This window comes from Ascaphus truei, chromosome 2 (genome assembly GCF_040206685.1).
Source record: "Ascaphus truei isolate aAscTru1 chromosome 2, aAscTru1.hap1, whole genome shotgun sequence".
NCBI classification, from domain to species: Eukaryota; Metazoa; Chordata; class Amphibia; order Anura; family Ascaphidae; genus Ascaphus; species Ascaphus truei.
Genome location: NC_134484.1, coordinates 289537532 through 289554439, shown reverse-complemented (window position 1 = coordinate 289554439; position 16908 = coordinate 289537532). Strand labels below are relative to the sequence as shown.

Genomic DNA, 16908 nt, shown 5'->3' with positions numbered 1-16908 from the left:
CCTGCTTTTTAACATATTTATTAATGACCTTGAGGTTGGAATCGAGAGTGAAGTCTCCATCTTTGCTGATGATACTAAATTGTGTACATAGTTACATAGTTACATAGTAGATGAGGTTGAAAAAAGACGTACGTCCATCAAGTTCAACCTATGCTAAATTTAGACAACAGATACTTTATTCTATATCTATACTTACTTCTTGATCCAGAGGAAGGCAAACAAGGTAAGGTAGTAGAATCAGAGCAGGATGCGATTTCTCTCCAGAAGGACTTGGAAAGACTGGAAACGTAGGCAGGTAAAGGGCAGATGAGGTTTAATACAGATTCATGTAAGGTTATGCATTTGGGGAGCAAGAATAAACAGCAATAGTGCCCAAAGTCATGCAGTAGCTTCAAAGGCAAACAAGATCTTATCTTGCATTAAACGGGCAATGGATATAAGGGAAGTAAACATAATTATGCTCTTTTATAAAGCATTAGTAAGACCACACATTGACTATGGAGTACAATTTTGGGCACCACTCCTTAGAAAAGACATTATGGAACTAGAGAGAGTGCAGAGAAGAGCCACCAAATCAATAAAGGGGATGGACAATCTAAATTATGAGGAGAGGCTAGCTAGATTAGATGTATTTACATTAGAGAAGAGGCGTCTAAGAAGGGATATGATACTATATACAACTATATTCATGGACAGTACAGGGAGCTTTCAAAATAACTATTCATCCCATGTGCAGTACAAAGGACTCGGGGGCATCCCTTAAGGTTGGAGGAAAGGAGATTTCACCAGCAACAAAAGAAAGAGTTCTTTACAGTAAGGGCAGTTAAAATGTGGAATTCATTACCCATGGAGACTGTGATGGCAGATACAATAGTTTTGTTCAAAAAAAGGTTGGACATCTTTATAAAAAGGAAAGGTATACAGGGATATAACAAATATACCAAATAAGTAAACATGGGAAGAATGTTGATCCAGGGAATAATCTGATTGCCAATTCTTGGTTGTCAGGAATGAATTTATTTTTCCCCTTTTGAGATATCATTGGATAATATGACACTGGGGTTTTTTGTTTGCCTTCCTCTGGACCAATAAGGAAGTATAGATATAGGATAAAGTATTTGTTGTCTAAATTTAGCATAGGTTGAACTTGATGGACGTATGTCTTTTTTCAACCTCATGTACTATGTAGCTATAGGCGGAACTCTAATTCGGAGCACCTGGGAGGTTTAGAAAAAGGGTTCTATCATACCGTTGTAAATTCACTGGTTGTCTAGTGGGACCAGCAGATGCAGGATAATGAGCTCCCAATAACGCAAATGTCGTGGATTTTGCAAAAATAATTATGACTCAGAATCTAAGAGGGGGATTCCTTCATTCTAGGGGTCAATTTGTCCCTGAACATACAGTAACAATATCACTGGTGGTTTAGTGGCATCCCATTGGAGCTGCCCTTTTGGGAACCTCACTATGTAGCATATTTAGTTCATGGAGGTGTCACATCTCCTTGATAACTAGTGGGTTTCCCTTTTCGCTAATGTCTATGTATACATTTCGAGAGTCTGCCTTTGAGGTTCATAGGTGAGTGACTTCTCCAAGGATTGAAAGTGTTGGTTTAATCCCTGTGAGGTGGGGGGTTTTTTTTTAGGGGGGGAGGGGGGTCTGGTTTGTTTCCCATTGTGGCTGAGACACTGTATAATAACAAATATATTAACCTTTTTCAACATTAAAGGTTACAAAATAACCAGCTGTTAAAGGGTAAAAACTGCAATCCCATATACTGTAGCACCAAAGTGAACTGATGTAATTGGAACCTGAATCCTTTTAAACAAAATAATGAAACCAGCAGATTAATCCAATTAGACCATTAATGTTAACGGTGGTCTTAAGTTGGTCTGCGGCTAGTTTTGTTTATTATCTTGATCATATACTTTGATTTAAAAATGTAAATAGCAAAAAAAAAAGTTTGTTTAAGTACATTTGAAATCAACTTTCGTGACTTGGTTTTCTAGTCTGTGATATTTATTGTGCTTTTCACTATTAGGCTTTATCGATAAGAAAAATGATCTTGGTTTATAAATTGTAGTGGAGGTATTACATAGTTACATAGTAGATGCGGTTGAAAAAAGACATCCGTCAATCAAGTTCAACCTATGCCAGATTTAGACGACAGATACTTTCAGATTTATCCTATATCCATACTTACAGTATTGATATTTAGAAGTTTCATGATTGCTATGTGCGACTGCATATTTTAAAGTACATTTTCACTTTGTGCATTAGCTATTTCCTGGTAGACTCTGAAGGCAAAGTGGTAACGCCGCAGGATGGAATTTTCCGCAGCAATTGCATGGACTGCCTGGATCGTACAAACGTTGTCCAGAGTCTTTTGGCACGTCGTTCACTCCAGGTCCAGCTACAGGTATAAATGATTAATTTAATGCTGCTATTATTCAGGAAGGATACGTAAGGTTGTGGAACCCTTGAATATACCCACCCACCAGCACTATTCCTACACTTACGCACAATCGACAGGAAATCTCCATCTAACTAGTCAGTAGATATGCAAAATATATGAATTTTGTGGTTGGAGTCCCTAAATTAATAATCGGCCTGTACCTCAATTTCAGTTTAATAGAAAACACCTTCCAAGTTGCAATCACTTCATTTTTTTCTTCTTAAATCATCAAACTTGTAATTATTATTACTTCTAATAACAGAAGGGTGAAACAAGCAGAAATAAAGTATGTAATTGCATTTAATTTGTGTGCTTGAAAGACGAAATGAAGGAGGTAAGGAGAAACTTTATAATAAATAAATGGTTTCAACAAAGTACAGGAAGAGTATAAAAAGGGAATTCAATAATGCTTGGGATAGACATAAGGCTAAATATGAAGTAAAGCCAAGGATCAAATGGGTTCTGAGGTTTTACAATAGAGGAAAATGCTCAGACTAGGTTGGGTCAAATTGTTCTCATGTTTGTAAAACCTATGCTAGAATATCACTTTGGTCCCCTTATTTTTTTCTTGTTTTAGAGGCTAGGTGTCCTCCATGTTGGACAGAGAATTGAAGAGCAAGCAGAATTTGAAAAGGTTTACAAAAATGGTATGTCCTGTGCATTATTGTCTCATTTGGGAATTTAACTTTTTTCTTTATAGCTATTTAACATATTTTACATTTAATAGTAGATGAGATATGATTGTTTGTACAAATTACAGTATTCATTATTACTCGAATTGCTGGCTTAACGTTGCAGATCAAGCAATAGCCTACTTCTTTTTTTTTTTTTTTTAAATACATCAGTTCTGTACTATGAGAAAATACTTGTAGCATTTTTCTTTTTGTAAACAACTCTGAATTACTGTACATTTTTAATGTATTATAATGTGTCACAGGGGACCAGTACTTTTAACACCTTTTATACCTTTCCGGGATCAATTCACTAGGCAGGACAACATTATTAAATAAATTGGGTTTATTCAAGCAAGCCCGCAGACACACAAGAAATGGACAAAATACAGTAAATACACACCGTCTGGGGGGAGTTACTAACCTCAACTAAGTGCAGGGGCCTGCTTCAGGGTGGCTTACCCTGTCCTCTCCACATCCAGGAACACACAGTACGCTTTTCAGGAGAGCCACAGCGCTCTACCTGCTAGTTTCATCTTCGTACAATTCTCAGAACATGGACCCGAGAACTTTCTCCCTGCGCTTCTCCTCCACTTGGCCAGGTTGCTCCGGCACTTCCATTAACTTCCACCACAAACCAGGACCGGACCGCGAGGCTGAGGTGGGGATATGAAAACACCGACCTAGGCCGCAAAGCCGGGTCCGGGTTGCGCAGCTCGTGGTCGTGGGAGGCCGGGTCCGGGCAGGAGAGGGTAGGATCGTAGGAGGTACTTGCCGTATCAGGGTTAGAGAAGTTGAGAGTAGTCAGAGTCCGAAGCCAGGGTCGTGGGTAGAGTAGAAGTTCGATGAGAGCGCCGAGTCCAAGGTTGCCAGAGGTCAGTAGTCTGGATTCAATGCTGGGATCCAAGTACAAGGAGACAAGCGAATGCAACGAAGTGGCTTGTAGCAAGCACAACTAGGAACAAACTATGCTCAGCAATCAGCCTAGGGTTATTGAACTAAATACCAGTGAGGAGCCAATGAGAAGGCAGGAGGACTGCTGATAGAACGTAGGATAGGATAGTTTGTGGAGCTGGAGCCAGGGGAGACCGAGGATCACACCTACCGCTGGCGTGTGGATGGCATCTAACTGTATCCATTCGTAATGGCCCCGATCATCTTGAGACGGAGAGGAACGGCTTGTAGGGATATGAAAGTGGTCTGTAAAGGCCTACCATCAATGGCTTCGAGGCCTACGGAACGATCCTTGGTTACCGGCGTAATACGATTCCTTCCTGCAAAACCTTGATCGATGAAGTTTCAGCCGGAGCCGGAATCCAAGAAGGCCTTTGTGATGGTGTCTCCAAAGTCTCCTGCTAATGTGACTAGAATGAGTACCTTCGAAGGCATTTTGGGAGAAGATGGAGAGGTGAAAATGCCCAGTGTAGTCCTCCCAATACTCACTGGGGTTTGGCGTTTCCCGGCCTAGATGGACAGGCGACTGCCAGGTGTCCGTTGTTTCCACAATAGAGGCAAAGACCTGTGCGACGTCGGCGCTGATTCTCTGCCGGAGACAGGCGAGTACCTCCCAGCTGCATGGGTTCTTCAGCGGATAAGTGTGAGGATTCGGGGATTGCGTCCCTTGCGGCGCGGTTCCTCCTCTTTACATAACAGTACTGCAGCGGCTGCTGCCTCCGATCTGCCCCCCGCTGGTGCGCGCACCCCCGCTCTGTTTAGAGAGCGCGTGCGCACCCGCTCCTCTTCTACCAGGTCACAGACCTTAGCTCCGCCCCCTCGGTCACGCCGCGCCTCTGCTGCGCGTGGCGTGCAGTGCACGCGTGACGTCGCGCCACGAGCCCCAGCTGCGAGTCAAGATTGCTGTGAGCCCTTGTCTCCTGCAGCCTATCCTTTGCATCTGCAGAGGCTCCGCCTCCACTCTGCCCCCTCTCCTACTGGTTCCTGTCTCCTATTAGAAACTTCCTCTTCCTGTCATACCTTGCTGAACATAACCTTGTGTAGCCTTTGCGTGTGCCTGTCTTGTCCAGCCCAGTCTTGTCTTGTTCTCTGCAGTTAACCTCTCGTGTACCGACCTGGCTTTGCATTTGGATTCTCTCTGGCTCTTGACCCCTGGCATACGGATAACGACGACGAGTACCTCTCCAACCCCAGACCACAGGCTTACGGACTCCAACTACATGTACCTCTGCAACCCACGGACCCCGGCAAGTATTGGATTAACCCTTTCTACATACTCAGACCCAGCAACGCTACAAACCACCTTCTGGGCTCGCCCCCGCTACTGTGGGTGTGTGGCACAGTCCTTCCCACCTCAGTGCCTGGGTCATGTCTTGTTTGTGGGCTCGCGCAAGCATTACAATAAGGAGGCGACATCCCCGCAGGCTGTATGAGGAACAGAAGTCGGTTGCATACCTTTTAGGCGCTTTCCCCTCTCGGTTCTCCGCTCCTGTAGCCGCTGGTCCATACGAATACAGAGAGCGATGAGCTCCTCCAATCCGGTGGGACGTTCCAGAGCGGCCAGCTCATCTTTAAGGGATTCAGTTAAACCCTGCCAGAAGATGGCGGCCAGCGCCTCGTCATTCCAAGTCGTCTCTGCCGCGAGGGTACGAAATTTGAGCGCTTAGTGGGCCACTGAACGGTTTCCCTGTAGTATATTGAGGAGACAAGAAGCAGCAGTTACCCTCCTTCCTTGCGTGTCGAACACCTTACGGAACACTCCGCAGAATCGATCCAGGTCGGAGGTTAGATCCGGATGTTCCGCCCAAATACGTGTGGCCCATGCCAGGCCGTCATCGGTAAGCAGGGAGATGATAATTGCCATCTTGGAGCGGGGAGAGGGAAAATTAGAGGGTAGCAATTCAAACTGTATGACGCACTGCCCCAGGAAGCCGCAAAAGGCTGCAGGATCTCCTGCGTAGCGATTGGGAGTTGGTAGGCGGTGTTCAGAGGTTACTGTCGGAACCAGTGGCTGTGGAGGAGGGGGCGCAGACGCGGCAGGGATGGGAGGAGGTACGAGAGTGTTAAGTTGGTCGCAGATAGTGCCTCGGGAGCGTTGAAGCAGTTCCATACGCTCCTGATTCTGCAAGAGGCAAGCCTCTGCTTACTTGAATAGGCCAGATAATCCAGGAATGGGGAGGGGGAGAAGGGAGGGGTAAGGGATGCTCCCGCATCAGCAGGTATAAAGTGAGTTGTAAATAGTGTGTCAAGCAAAATACCGGTGGAAAAGGTATAACTAAAGCAGAAAAGAGAAAAAGTTCCTCCTTGAATGCACTCGGATAAGCCAGTGATTGATAGTAATGAGTGTATTTAAAAACTTTTTAATCACAAGAGAAGGTTAAAAAAGGATTGTATAGAGGGGCATGGTATATATAATCCAAGGCCAGCCCCTAGTAGGCAAACCAACAGAATCGTCCTCGCTCGTGAGGAGATATAGATATAACAACACCTTAATGTGGAACTGTGTCGCTCAGATAATCCCCATTATTATAATACCAGATTTGAAGGCCCGTAAACCATATGGAGATCCTTTTGTCAATAATTCAATGAACCTAAAATGATATAGGTCATTGAAGCTAAGTCTGGAGGGGTAATTATCTTACGCCGAATGGACAGATGGTATATATCTGGGTGATGTCCCTAGTCCACTAAAGCGGTGTGTACAACAAATAAACGAAACATGGTGAAAACAATAACAACGCAACAAAGATGATCATCATAAAATGAATACTCAACCACCATGTACATGTAGTAGTGAGATGCGTAGCTGGATAGTGTGTGAGCTCTGCAAAGGGCAAGCACAAAGTGTGCTAACGAAGACGCCCTGAGGCACGGTTCAAGGACCGTATCCAGTTATAGCCTCTATATACTAATTGATGTTTAGTGCAGAGGTCAAAATCACAAATAGCCTCTCTGGAGTCCGGTAATTAACACTAATCAGACCTAATAGTTATAAGTGGCTGATAGGTACACGGGGTAAAGAACAAACTGATTCATAAATCATATTAAGTCTCCCTCTGAGCGGGTAAATATAATATATACACAGCTAGGGCTGATAATAGTCAGTGAACAGTACCCCTGGTTACACCCCCCTCTCTTTCGTGCATATATTATGCTGGTAACCTGAATGGTAGCTATGGTAGAATGAAGACATAGCAAACGTAGCAATGCACAATAAAATATCAGGACAAAAAAGTATATTAAGTCCTAATAAAGGTGCTACTTAGCTCCTGGGTGCATTCAGAAGCCGTTGCACCATCGTTGGTAGAAGGGAACGGCAGCAGGATACCATGGGAGGGGTGTTCCGGTCTCGAGGCGGCAGCTACAGCCGCAGAGGCGCCATCTTGGGTGCGGTGACGTCACCACGCTCGTAGTCACCTGACGCACGTTTCGCGCGGGATCGCGCTTTCTCAAAGGTACGTGCACGCTCTCAAAGTGCACTTTAAGTAGCTAGTGGTTGCCACAGCGACCGTTGGGGGCGTGTCTCCCCTTCGTCGCTTGCTTGCCTGAACTGCTGCACTGTCTGCTTCGCAGCCGGCTCTAATTAGTGAATCATATCATGACCTGCACATATCTGGGGGTATTATTAACCCTAGTAGTTAGCCATAGAGCAGTGTCATCGTCCATATGCACCCCAAGGTATTAAAGTGTCATGTGTGCCATATGGATACTGCGGACGCAGATAAACAGAAGCCCCAATACGGTTGTGTCATGTTATCCTAGTGGTTCTCCTTAAAGTGGCAGTATCACATAGATACAGTAGCTATATCCTTGCCCCAAAAGAGTGTGATAGGGGGTCCAGTACCCCTAACTATGACACATTGTGACAGTTTAGGACACGGGGTAAAATAGAAAAAGGAAGGAAAGGAGGTAGGTGGTTCTCCTTAAAGTGGCTATGCCACATAGATACAGTAGCTACACGTTTGCCACAGTAGAGTGTTATAGGGGGTCCAGTACCCCTAGTTATGACACGTTGTGATGGCTTGGGGTATGTGGTATGGGGTAAAGGAGAAGGAAGAGGTAGGTAGCCCCACCCCCAACTGCAGTAGCAGAAAAAGTTCTGCCCGCTGATGGTTTTAATTGGAATCATGGGTATCATACGGAGGGTAGAAATTAGCAGAGGGGAAGCGAGTGGTCAAGGTGCGTACAAAGATGCCGCCCACCTCAGAGGGCAAAAACATAGATAGGGTTAGACAGGATACATCGCTGGATGATGTTTAACACACTCATAGGTGTGTGTGGGATAGGGCAGGGTTGGCAAGTCGCAGGGACGTCAAATGAACGGGGAAAAGAGAAATTCCTCGTTTAGTCCCCTAGGGACTAAAGTGCCCAGAGTGTAAATCCAACGAGATTCCCGTCGTAGGATCTCGTTGTCCCAGTCCCCTCCTCTGCTGTGATTGAATACGGCCTCAATACCCACAAATTGAATAACTGAGGATAGTCCTTGATGTTGATTGTGGACGTGGTTAGCAACAGGGGTATCCCGATGATTACGGATATCCCCTAGATGCTCAAGCACTCTGTGCCTCAACTGTCTTTTTGTTTTTCCAATATATTTTTTCTTACAGACACAGACAATCTGATAGACCACGCCCACGGTTCTACAATTAATAAACTGACGGATGTTGAAACTACGTGTGTCATTCCAGTTATTAAAAGTCTTTGTAGAGGAACAAGAGGTGCATGCAGTGCATTTGTGACATTTAAAGAAGCCATTTGATCTATTGGCTATAACTGGATACGGTCCTTGAACCGTGCCTCAGGGCGTCTTCGTTAGCACACTTTGTGCTTGCCCTTTGCAGAGCTCACACACTATCCAGCTACGCATCTCACTACTACATGTACATGGTGGTTGAGTATTGATTTTATGATGATCATCTTTGTTGCGTTGTTATTGTTTTCACCATGTTTCGTTTATTTGTTGTACACACCGCTTTAGTGGACTAGGGACATCACCCAGATATATACCATCTGTCCATTCGGCGTAAGATAATTACCCCTCCAGACTTAGCTTCAATGACCTATATAATTTTAGGTTCATTGAATTATTGACAAAAGGATCTCCATATGGTTTACGGGCCTTCAAATCTGGTATTATAATAATGGGGATTATCTGAGCGACACAGTTCCACATTAAGGTGTTGTTATATCTATATCTCCTCACGAGCGAGGACGATTCTGTTGGTTTGCCTACTAGGGGCTGGCCTTGGATTATATATACCATGCCCCTCTATACAATCCTTTTTTAACCTTCTCTTGTGATTAAAAGGTTTTTAAATACACTCATTACTATCAATCACTGGCTTATCCGAGTGCATTCAAGGAGGAACTTTTTCTCTTTTCTGCTTTACTTGAATAGGCCCTCATGTTTTTGTAGGCGTCGACCCACCTCAGCGGGGTCCAGGTTTGTTTGGCTGAGCATAATGTCATGGGTGCTCACCACAAACCAGGCCCGGACCGCGAGGCTGAGGTGGAGATATGAAAACACCGACCTAAGCTGTGAAGCCAGGTTCGGGTTGCGCAGGTCGTGGGAGGCCGGGTCCGGGCAGGAGAGGGTATGATCGCAGGATGTACTTGCCATATCAGGGTTAGAGAAGTCGAGAGTAGTCAGAGTCCGAAGCCAGGGTCGTGGGTAGGAGAGAGTTGAAGTCTGATGAGAGCGCCAAATCCAAGGATGCCAGAGGTCAGGAGTCCAGATACAATGCTGGGATCTAAGTATAAGGAGACAAGACGAATGCAACAAAGTGGCTTGTAGCAAGCACAACTAGGAACTAACTATGCTCAGGAATCAGCCTAGGGCTGATTGAATTAAATACCAGTGAGGAGCCAATGAGAAGACAGGAGGTGAGGTCACAGGTAAGTGGACCGCTTATAGGACGGGGCTGGGTGCAGGGCTGGCACTGAGGATTCCAGGAGGTTGGTCCAAAGAGCGGCCATATATATGTGTGCACGCGTCCGCGCCTGAGAGCCAGGGCTGGAGCGGCTACCAGGAGGTGCTGGCGTGCGCGGCCGTCTGCCCTGGCAGCAGGAGCGGGGATCACCGGGCGGAAGTGAATGGCACTCCGAGATCGGCGTCCACGCGCCTCTGCGTTAGGCACGCGAGGGGCGCGGGAGGAACAGAGCAACGACGAAGGTAAGGGAAGCGGCGCCCTTTAACTGAGCCCCGCCGATCGAATCACTGGAAGAAGCCGGGGACAACTGAAAACCTTCCTCAAAATTTTGCCACGAATTACAGGACTTGTCCTCAGCTCGGTCAGGTTTCTCCGGCAACTCCGTGCCAAGTGCTTTGCTATTCAGAGCAAAGTACTTTCGAAAAACCCGCAATAGCTTCACCGGACCAAGCCCAAGGTTGCTCTGGTTCTCTGATCAGCCAGTCCCCTTACATAGGACAGCGATGTCTATATTTAACATGGAAGAGGGACTAACGACCAATCAGAGCATAGGATTCTACACAACAGCCAATCACGAGTCAGGGGCTCGTCTGGCTTTACCCAATCAAAGGAGGGGAGCATGATTAGGCTCAGGTTGCCGGCAAGGAGGGAAATATGAACTGGCCAATGGTAATCGCACCTACGAGCTCCTTATCGGCAACGGCTTTCCTTGACCAGACCATTACCGCCCGCTGGATAGGCTCCACATAGTCGGGCTACAACATAGGGTCTCACCCGCTGAGAGCCCATCCGCAAAGCTGTTCCTCCGCCCTTCCCCGCCTGCCAGATTTCCCGACACCTAGCCCATCCGTCCCTTTGATCCGCCATTGCCATGTAAGCCCCCCGGCTAATTACATTACCGGGGCTGTCTGCATAGTAATGGACACCTATCTAAATACACTGAAAACTTGTAATCTAAAATTTGGGCTCTAAAACTTGGGTTCTAAAACAAGGCCTTAAAACAGGCTCCTGCACTGTGGTTTAAAACCCAATTGTAGAACTTGCTGGCAGGGCAAATATCTTGCATAGCATTGCATTAACACTCCAAACACGCAGCATCTTTATGTACAGACGTGTACCCGCAAATCATGCACTATTTGCGGGTAAAATAACAGTACTCCCGGTATAACCGTTCAGCAACCACCACACCGTTTTTAACCTTATTTGTACACCAACATCCACCTTTAAACTCCTGTTCCCAAAGTCCCAGTCCTGCAGCTATTTCCTATGCGGGACCCTAACCACACAGGACATCCATACAGTAGCTTATAAACCCACAGGGGATAGTTTAAGGGAATATGGTTACAGGGGAACACATTAAGGCAGTTCACTGATCCCATGAGCTGACACTCATAGCCCATTACACATGGTTTTCAGGGGCAGCCAGCCAGCCATGCTTCACCTTTATTATGAAGGCTACCCCTACCATCACATAATGTAACAATACTTTTTTGTTTCTATAGCAACCATTTTCAAAATCACACTGCAGAATACTCCTCTGCAACCATTTAGTGAACCCCCGAGCCGAATCTTCGTCGGTAAATTGTTAACTTAGCTAATTACTTATTGTGTGGATTGTATTGAAGCACATATTAAAGTGTTGGGGGGGGGGGGGTAAACGGCTGCTTGGACTGCTGCTATAACAAATTGTGTTTTTTTTTTTTTACAGCTTGGGCTGACAATGCAAATGCTTGTGCCAAACAGTATGCCGGAACAGGTGCCTTAAAGACAGACTTCACAAGGCAAGTTCAAATATGTTTGCTAAAGGGATTTGAAGTATGACTATTGACTGTACTTAGTGACTACTGCCCTAGTGTGAATTAAATAGCTAATGGGTATATTTCCAGTGCTGTCTTATCATAGGTATTCTAGTGAAATGTATAAAATATTTTTTGGTGCTTAAAGCAGCAGTACAGTATATATTTTAATTGATATTGGTGCTTTCTAGAAAATGTTGTGCATTGACGGATGTATTTACTCAGCCTCCCAATAAACCCATTACATCTTACAAATAAACTAGCCTTCATGCAGAGCAGAGCAAAAACATTGACACACCTTCATTCTTCTATTATTTATTTTGCCCCACACCTCCGTGTTGCTTTCTGTGTTACTTAAGTTTACTAATTGGAAAATAATTCTGTCCAAAGAACTTAGGACGTGAAATCTACAGTTAAACTCTTAGGGTTTTAAACTTACTTTGTACTGCCAGTGGTTTCTAATGTAATTTAACAAGTAGTTTTACGGTGGTTGCATGCACAGTGAGTAAACCTTTTTCAGTACCATTTTAAAATGAGATAAGTAAAAAATGAACATGGAATGTGCAAAAAAATATATATTAACCGGTTTTCTTTTAAACATTGAAGATTTAGGCTTGTAAGAAAAAATAAATCCTAAGTGCCAATTTGTCTGCACTTTGACCACGGGTTCCTGGTTCAAGTGAATTTAGCTTTCTAAAGCTAGTACAGGTAAAAGGTTAATGGGATATTTGTTAACAGAAACAACAACATTACAGTTTACTTGAACTATCATAAAAATTCAGACAAATTGTTTATTCAACATGTAATTACCTTATACGGCAAGTACCAAAGACAAGTGCTTCAGAGTAATGGTTAGAACAGCACATACAGATGCAGCGCCGTTTATCCGATCATTTCTCAAAATGAATTTCGAGATTTGCCCGAGATTCTTTCAAAATTTGCCACGGCAGACTAATAGCCAAACAGATTAACACAGCAGGAGCCCCTGCTGTGTTAATCCTACCGGGGTTTGCCTGTCTGTAAAAGACGCGCAGTAGGAGAGACTGAATCAGTCTCTCTAACTGCGCTCCTCTCACAGGCAATCAGGGGTTTTATTTAATTTTAAATATTACAGAAATGTAGCAGGGGGTCTCTGGAACTGAAGCGCATTGATTTTCAGGTCCAGGGACCCCCTACTTCCTGTGATATAGGCAGCGCACTGCCAAAAACCAGGAGGAGGCTCACAAGTACTTTAAAAGGGTTTATTCCATAAGAGGATCAAACATATCCCCAGAGAGCAACAAAAAAAAACACCACACCAACGTGTTTCGGTCCGTGTGCCCTTTCTCAAGGTGTATTACAAACATGAATAACCTGTATCTAAATACAGGATTCAATCGCGCCATTTTAGTGACGTCACGAGTCACCAGCCAATCCGTATCTAGCTCCTTCGTGCACTGACTCTGATTGGTCACAATGCTTTGTGTCAATTGATAAACTTTGAGACTGAGCTCCTATCTAAATGTCTCTGGTGTGCAGTCAGTAAGCTGCACTCTCCTCTGATAGGCCACATGAGGGAGCAGCATGCTCAAACAGCTTGAGCCAAGTATGAACAATAGTAACTTTATCAGTAGGCTCTGACTTGAACATTGACACTCCTAAATGCTGAGAATCATGACTTCAGCAAAACGGTCTTCTAATAGACATACACATGAATATCTCATAAAAATAAAGACATATATACATAATATTTAATATAAAAAACATGGGAATAATTAATAAACATACTGTATAAGCCCATTACTAAACACTACACTTTATGAGCTTATGTGAACAAACTAACTAATGTTTAACTATACCCAAGCTACACAAATATATATTCATACTCCCTTATCAAGACCAAAATAAAATGACTAATTCTAAATGTAACTATACTACATTAAAAATAACCTTTATGCAAAAGGAAGAAAAAACAAACATTACTGCAGTTTTATTATATAAAAAATACATTAATGGTTAACCTCAGGCTGCCCCTGCAGTGTTTGATACCATGACCATTAAGTTCCCATTTCTGGATTTGATAATGAAAAGTTCAATTTATTCTCTATTTAAAAACAAGTATCCCATACTTCCAGATGGTATTTTACCGCATCAAATATGTTTGTAAATATTAAAACTTCTGGTCGTCGCAAACAACATAAAAGACAGTCTAATCAAGAGTTGTTATACACAGCTCGGGATCTACAAGGCACTCTACAGACATAATATTGATTGATTTATTTATTTATTTATAAAATATTTTACCAGGAAGTAATACATTGAGAGTTACCTCTCGTTTTCAAGTATGTCCTGGGCACAGAGTAAAAGAAAGAATACATGGTTACAAATACAGTTACATAAATGAACAGGGTATACATTATATACAAGACATTGCGTGCATAGTTAAAGAAAATATATATTATGGGCGTATGAAACAGTTACAGACCAGATTAAAGTGTGAGACAGCCTTAGATTTGAAAGAACTTAAACTGGTGGTGGATGTGAGAGTCTCTGGTAGGTTGTTCCAGTTTTGGGGTGCATGGTAGGAGTGGAATGGAAAGAAGACTTATATTATCAGGATAAAGAACCATTACGTTGTCCACTGATATTCTTAAACTGTAACATAAAGCGCAAATGAGGGTCTGCACAGATTCAATCTCTAGTATTAATCATCATTACAGAAGATGTACATATAAAATCCACAATTCCTATATCTATACACGAGATGACATGAATGTGACCCAAACTGATAACCTGTAACCTGGTGATAAGACTGAGCAGAGGGATGGCCACTGGATCAAAGAAAATGTCCCAGGTCCCAGTCGGTATTAAGACCCCATGGGACCAGGGTTTTCAACATGAAGATCCAGTAGGCCTCCCTCTGATCCAGCCTCCTGATGCGATTCCCTCCTCTAGCATGGATAGGGACATATTCAATTCCACAAACTTTAAGATATCTACTCTCTCCCCTGGGGCAGTGGGTACAATGTAGTGGTACCGGGTGAACAATATCCTTTTTGTTAATAAGTCTAACGTGTTCCATTACACATATCTTAAGGAATCTCGTAGTCCTTCCCACATACTGTTTGCCACAGCCGCAGGTTAAGAGGTAGATAACATATGAGGATTTGCAATTGATAAAACTCTGTATATGAAAAATCTCTTTAGTGACAGTACTTGTAAATGTTTTTGATGGTATGATCAGGTTGCATATTTTGCATGAGCCACATATATATGACCCTTTTGTTAATTGTTTAAGTTTACTTGTGTCAGATAAAAATAGACTGGGTGATAAAGAATTTGAGATGGTTTTAGCCTACCTGTATACAATTTTAGGGTTGGGTGGTAAATCTTGCCCGATAACAGGGTCCAGGCATAAGATGTCCCAATGTTTTTCTAGGATCAATCTTATATCCTGAGATTGTGAACTAAAAGTAGTAATAAACAATGGGTTCTCAAAATTAGAGACCTTCTTGGGTTTCCTACAGAGTAATTGATCTCTATTCATAATATCCACCTCCCCACGTGCTTGGATTAAGTCCACAGACCTATAAACCCTTGCGATAAATCTTTTATGCAACTCCTCTGATTGTCTATGTACGTCCTCATCCTGAGAGCAGTTTTGTTTGACCCTCATAAACTGCCCTTTTGGTATTCCCTTAATAAGGGTCCTGGGGTGGCAGCTATCCGCTCTAAGGTAAGTGTTACATGAATTCTCTTTCCGGAAAATATCCAGATAATTTAAATGTTGATAATCATAAGTGAAAGTGAATTTAAGACCGTAATTATTGGTATTTAGTGAATCAATGAATAATAAAAGTGTAGTGATATCACCCTCCCAAATGAAAATAAGATCATCAATGAAACGTCGATAAAAAATAATATGATCCCTGAAGGTGTTTCTATCTCCAAACACGTGGAACGACTCCCACCATCCCATGAACAAGTTAACATAGGATGGGGCAAAGCTGGTACCCATAGTCGTTACACGTGTCTGGAGGTAGTAAACACCATCAAACAGAAAATAATTGTGTGTTAAAAGAAAGTGAATAGAGTCTAAAATAAAAGTGACTTGTGCAGGTGATAAATCAGAAAGTTCTAAAAAGTGTTGTGATGCTGCCATCCCCAGGTGATGTTCAATTATAGTTTACAGTGATGTGACGTCAATAGGCAACCAGACAAAGTTTGATTTCCAAGAAACATCTTTAATTTGGTTAATAAGATCTACACTATTCAAAATATTGGAAGGTAGAGATCTTGCATGGGGCTGTAGGTAATGGTCCATGTACCGTGGCAGACCATCTCCCAAAGATCCAATTCTAGAGACAATAGGCCTCCCAGGAGGGGAGACCAGTGTCTTATGGATCTTTGGGAGATGGTGGAACACGGCCGTGGTGGGGAAGGTGTTATACAAAAAGTCCATCTCATTGGCATCCAGCACACCCATAATTTTGCCCTCCTTAAGGAGTTCTCTCAAGTCAGACATAAATGAAAGGGTGGGGTCAGAGGGGAGTACAGCATAGGAGAGGGTATCCCCAAGTTGGCGTAAAGCCTCCTTGTGGTAGTCGCTCCTATGCTGCACCACCACCGCCCCACCCTTATCTGCATTTTTGATTACTAAATTTTTATTAGTTTTAAGATTTTTAAGGGCCTTTATTTCTCCCTCTGTTAAATTAGTGTTAGGGGACTTTTTAGGTGTAGCAGAGAATGTGTATCCTCTAGCGAGAATAGATATATCCCTTTCTACCATTTTTTCAAAAGTTGTAATGGCATTACCCTTAACAAAAGAAGGATAGAAATTGGACTTCCTCTTGAAGCCTGAGGCCTTTCTACCTAGAAAATTTTGAGTATCTATTTGTGAATTTTGTTCGTGCAATAACTCATCTAGGTCCTGTACATGACAGGAGTCCCTGAAAGAAAGACGATTCCTGGGTATAAAGACATCATCTACATTATTACCAGAGTCACACATATCAATACTAGCATCATCAGGTATACCAGTATCATCATTATTAGGGTTAGGTACAGTAGAAATACCCTTTTTATAAAATTTATTAAGGGTTAATTTTCGAATGAACTTCTGC

General features: G+C 43.2%; 1 protein-coding gene across 6 annotated transcripts in view; it reads left to right on the top strand.

Annotated features, from left to right (window-relative positions):
- SACM1L (SAC1 like phosphatidylinositide phosphatase) overlaps window positions 1-16908 on the top strand; it is a 423363-nt gene that overhangs the window by 325568 nt on the left and 80887 nt on the right. For all 6 annotated transcript variants that reach the window (XR_012799181.1, XM_075586287.1, XM_075586286.1 and 3 more), the window contains 3 exons: window positions 2281-2419; window positions 3033-3102; window positions 11719-11791. Coding sequence is in view for 5 of the 6 variants with exons in the window: in XM_075586287.1 (XP_075442402.1) it covers window positions 2281-2419; window positions 3033-3102; window positions 11719-11791 (282 nt within the window). In the remaining variant the exon portion in view is untranslated. The remainder of the gene's footprint in view (window positions 1-2280; window positions 2420-3032; window positions 3103-11718; window positions 11792-16908) is intronic.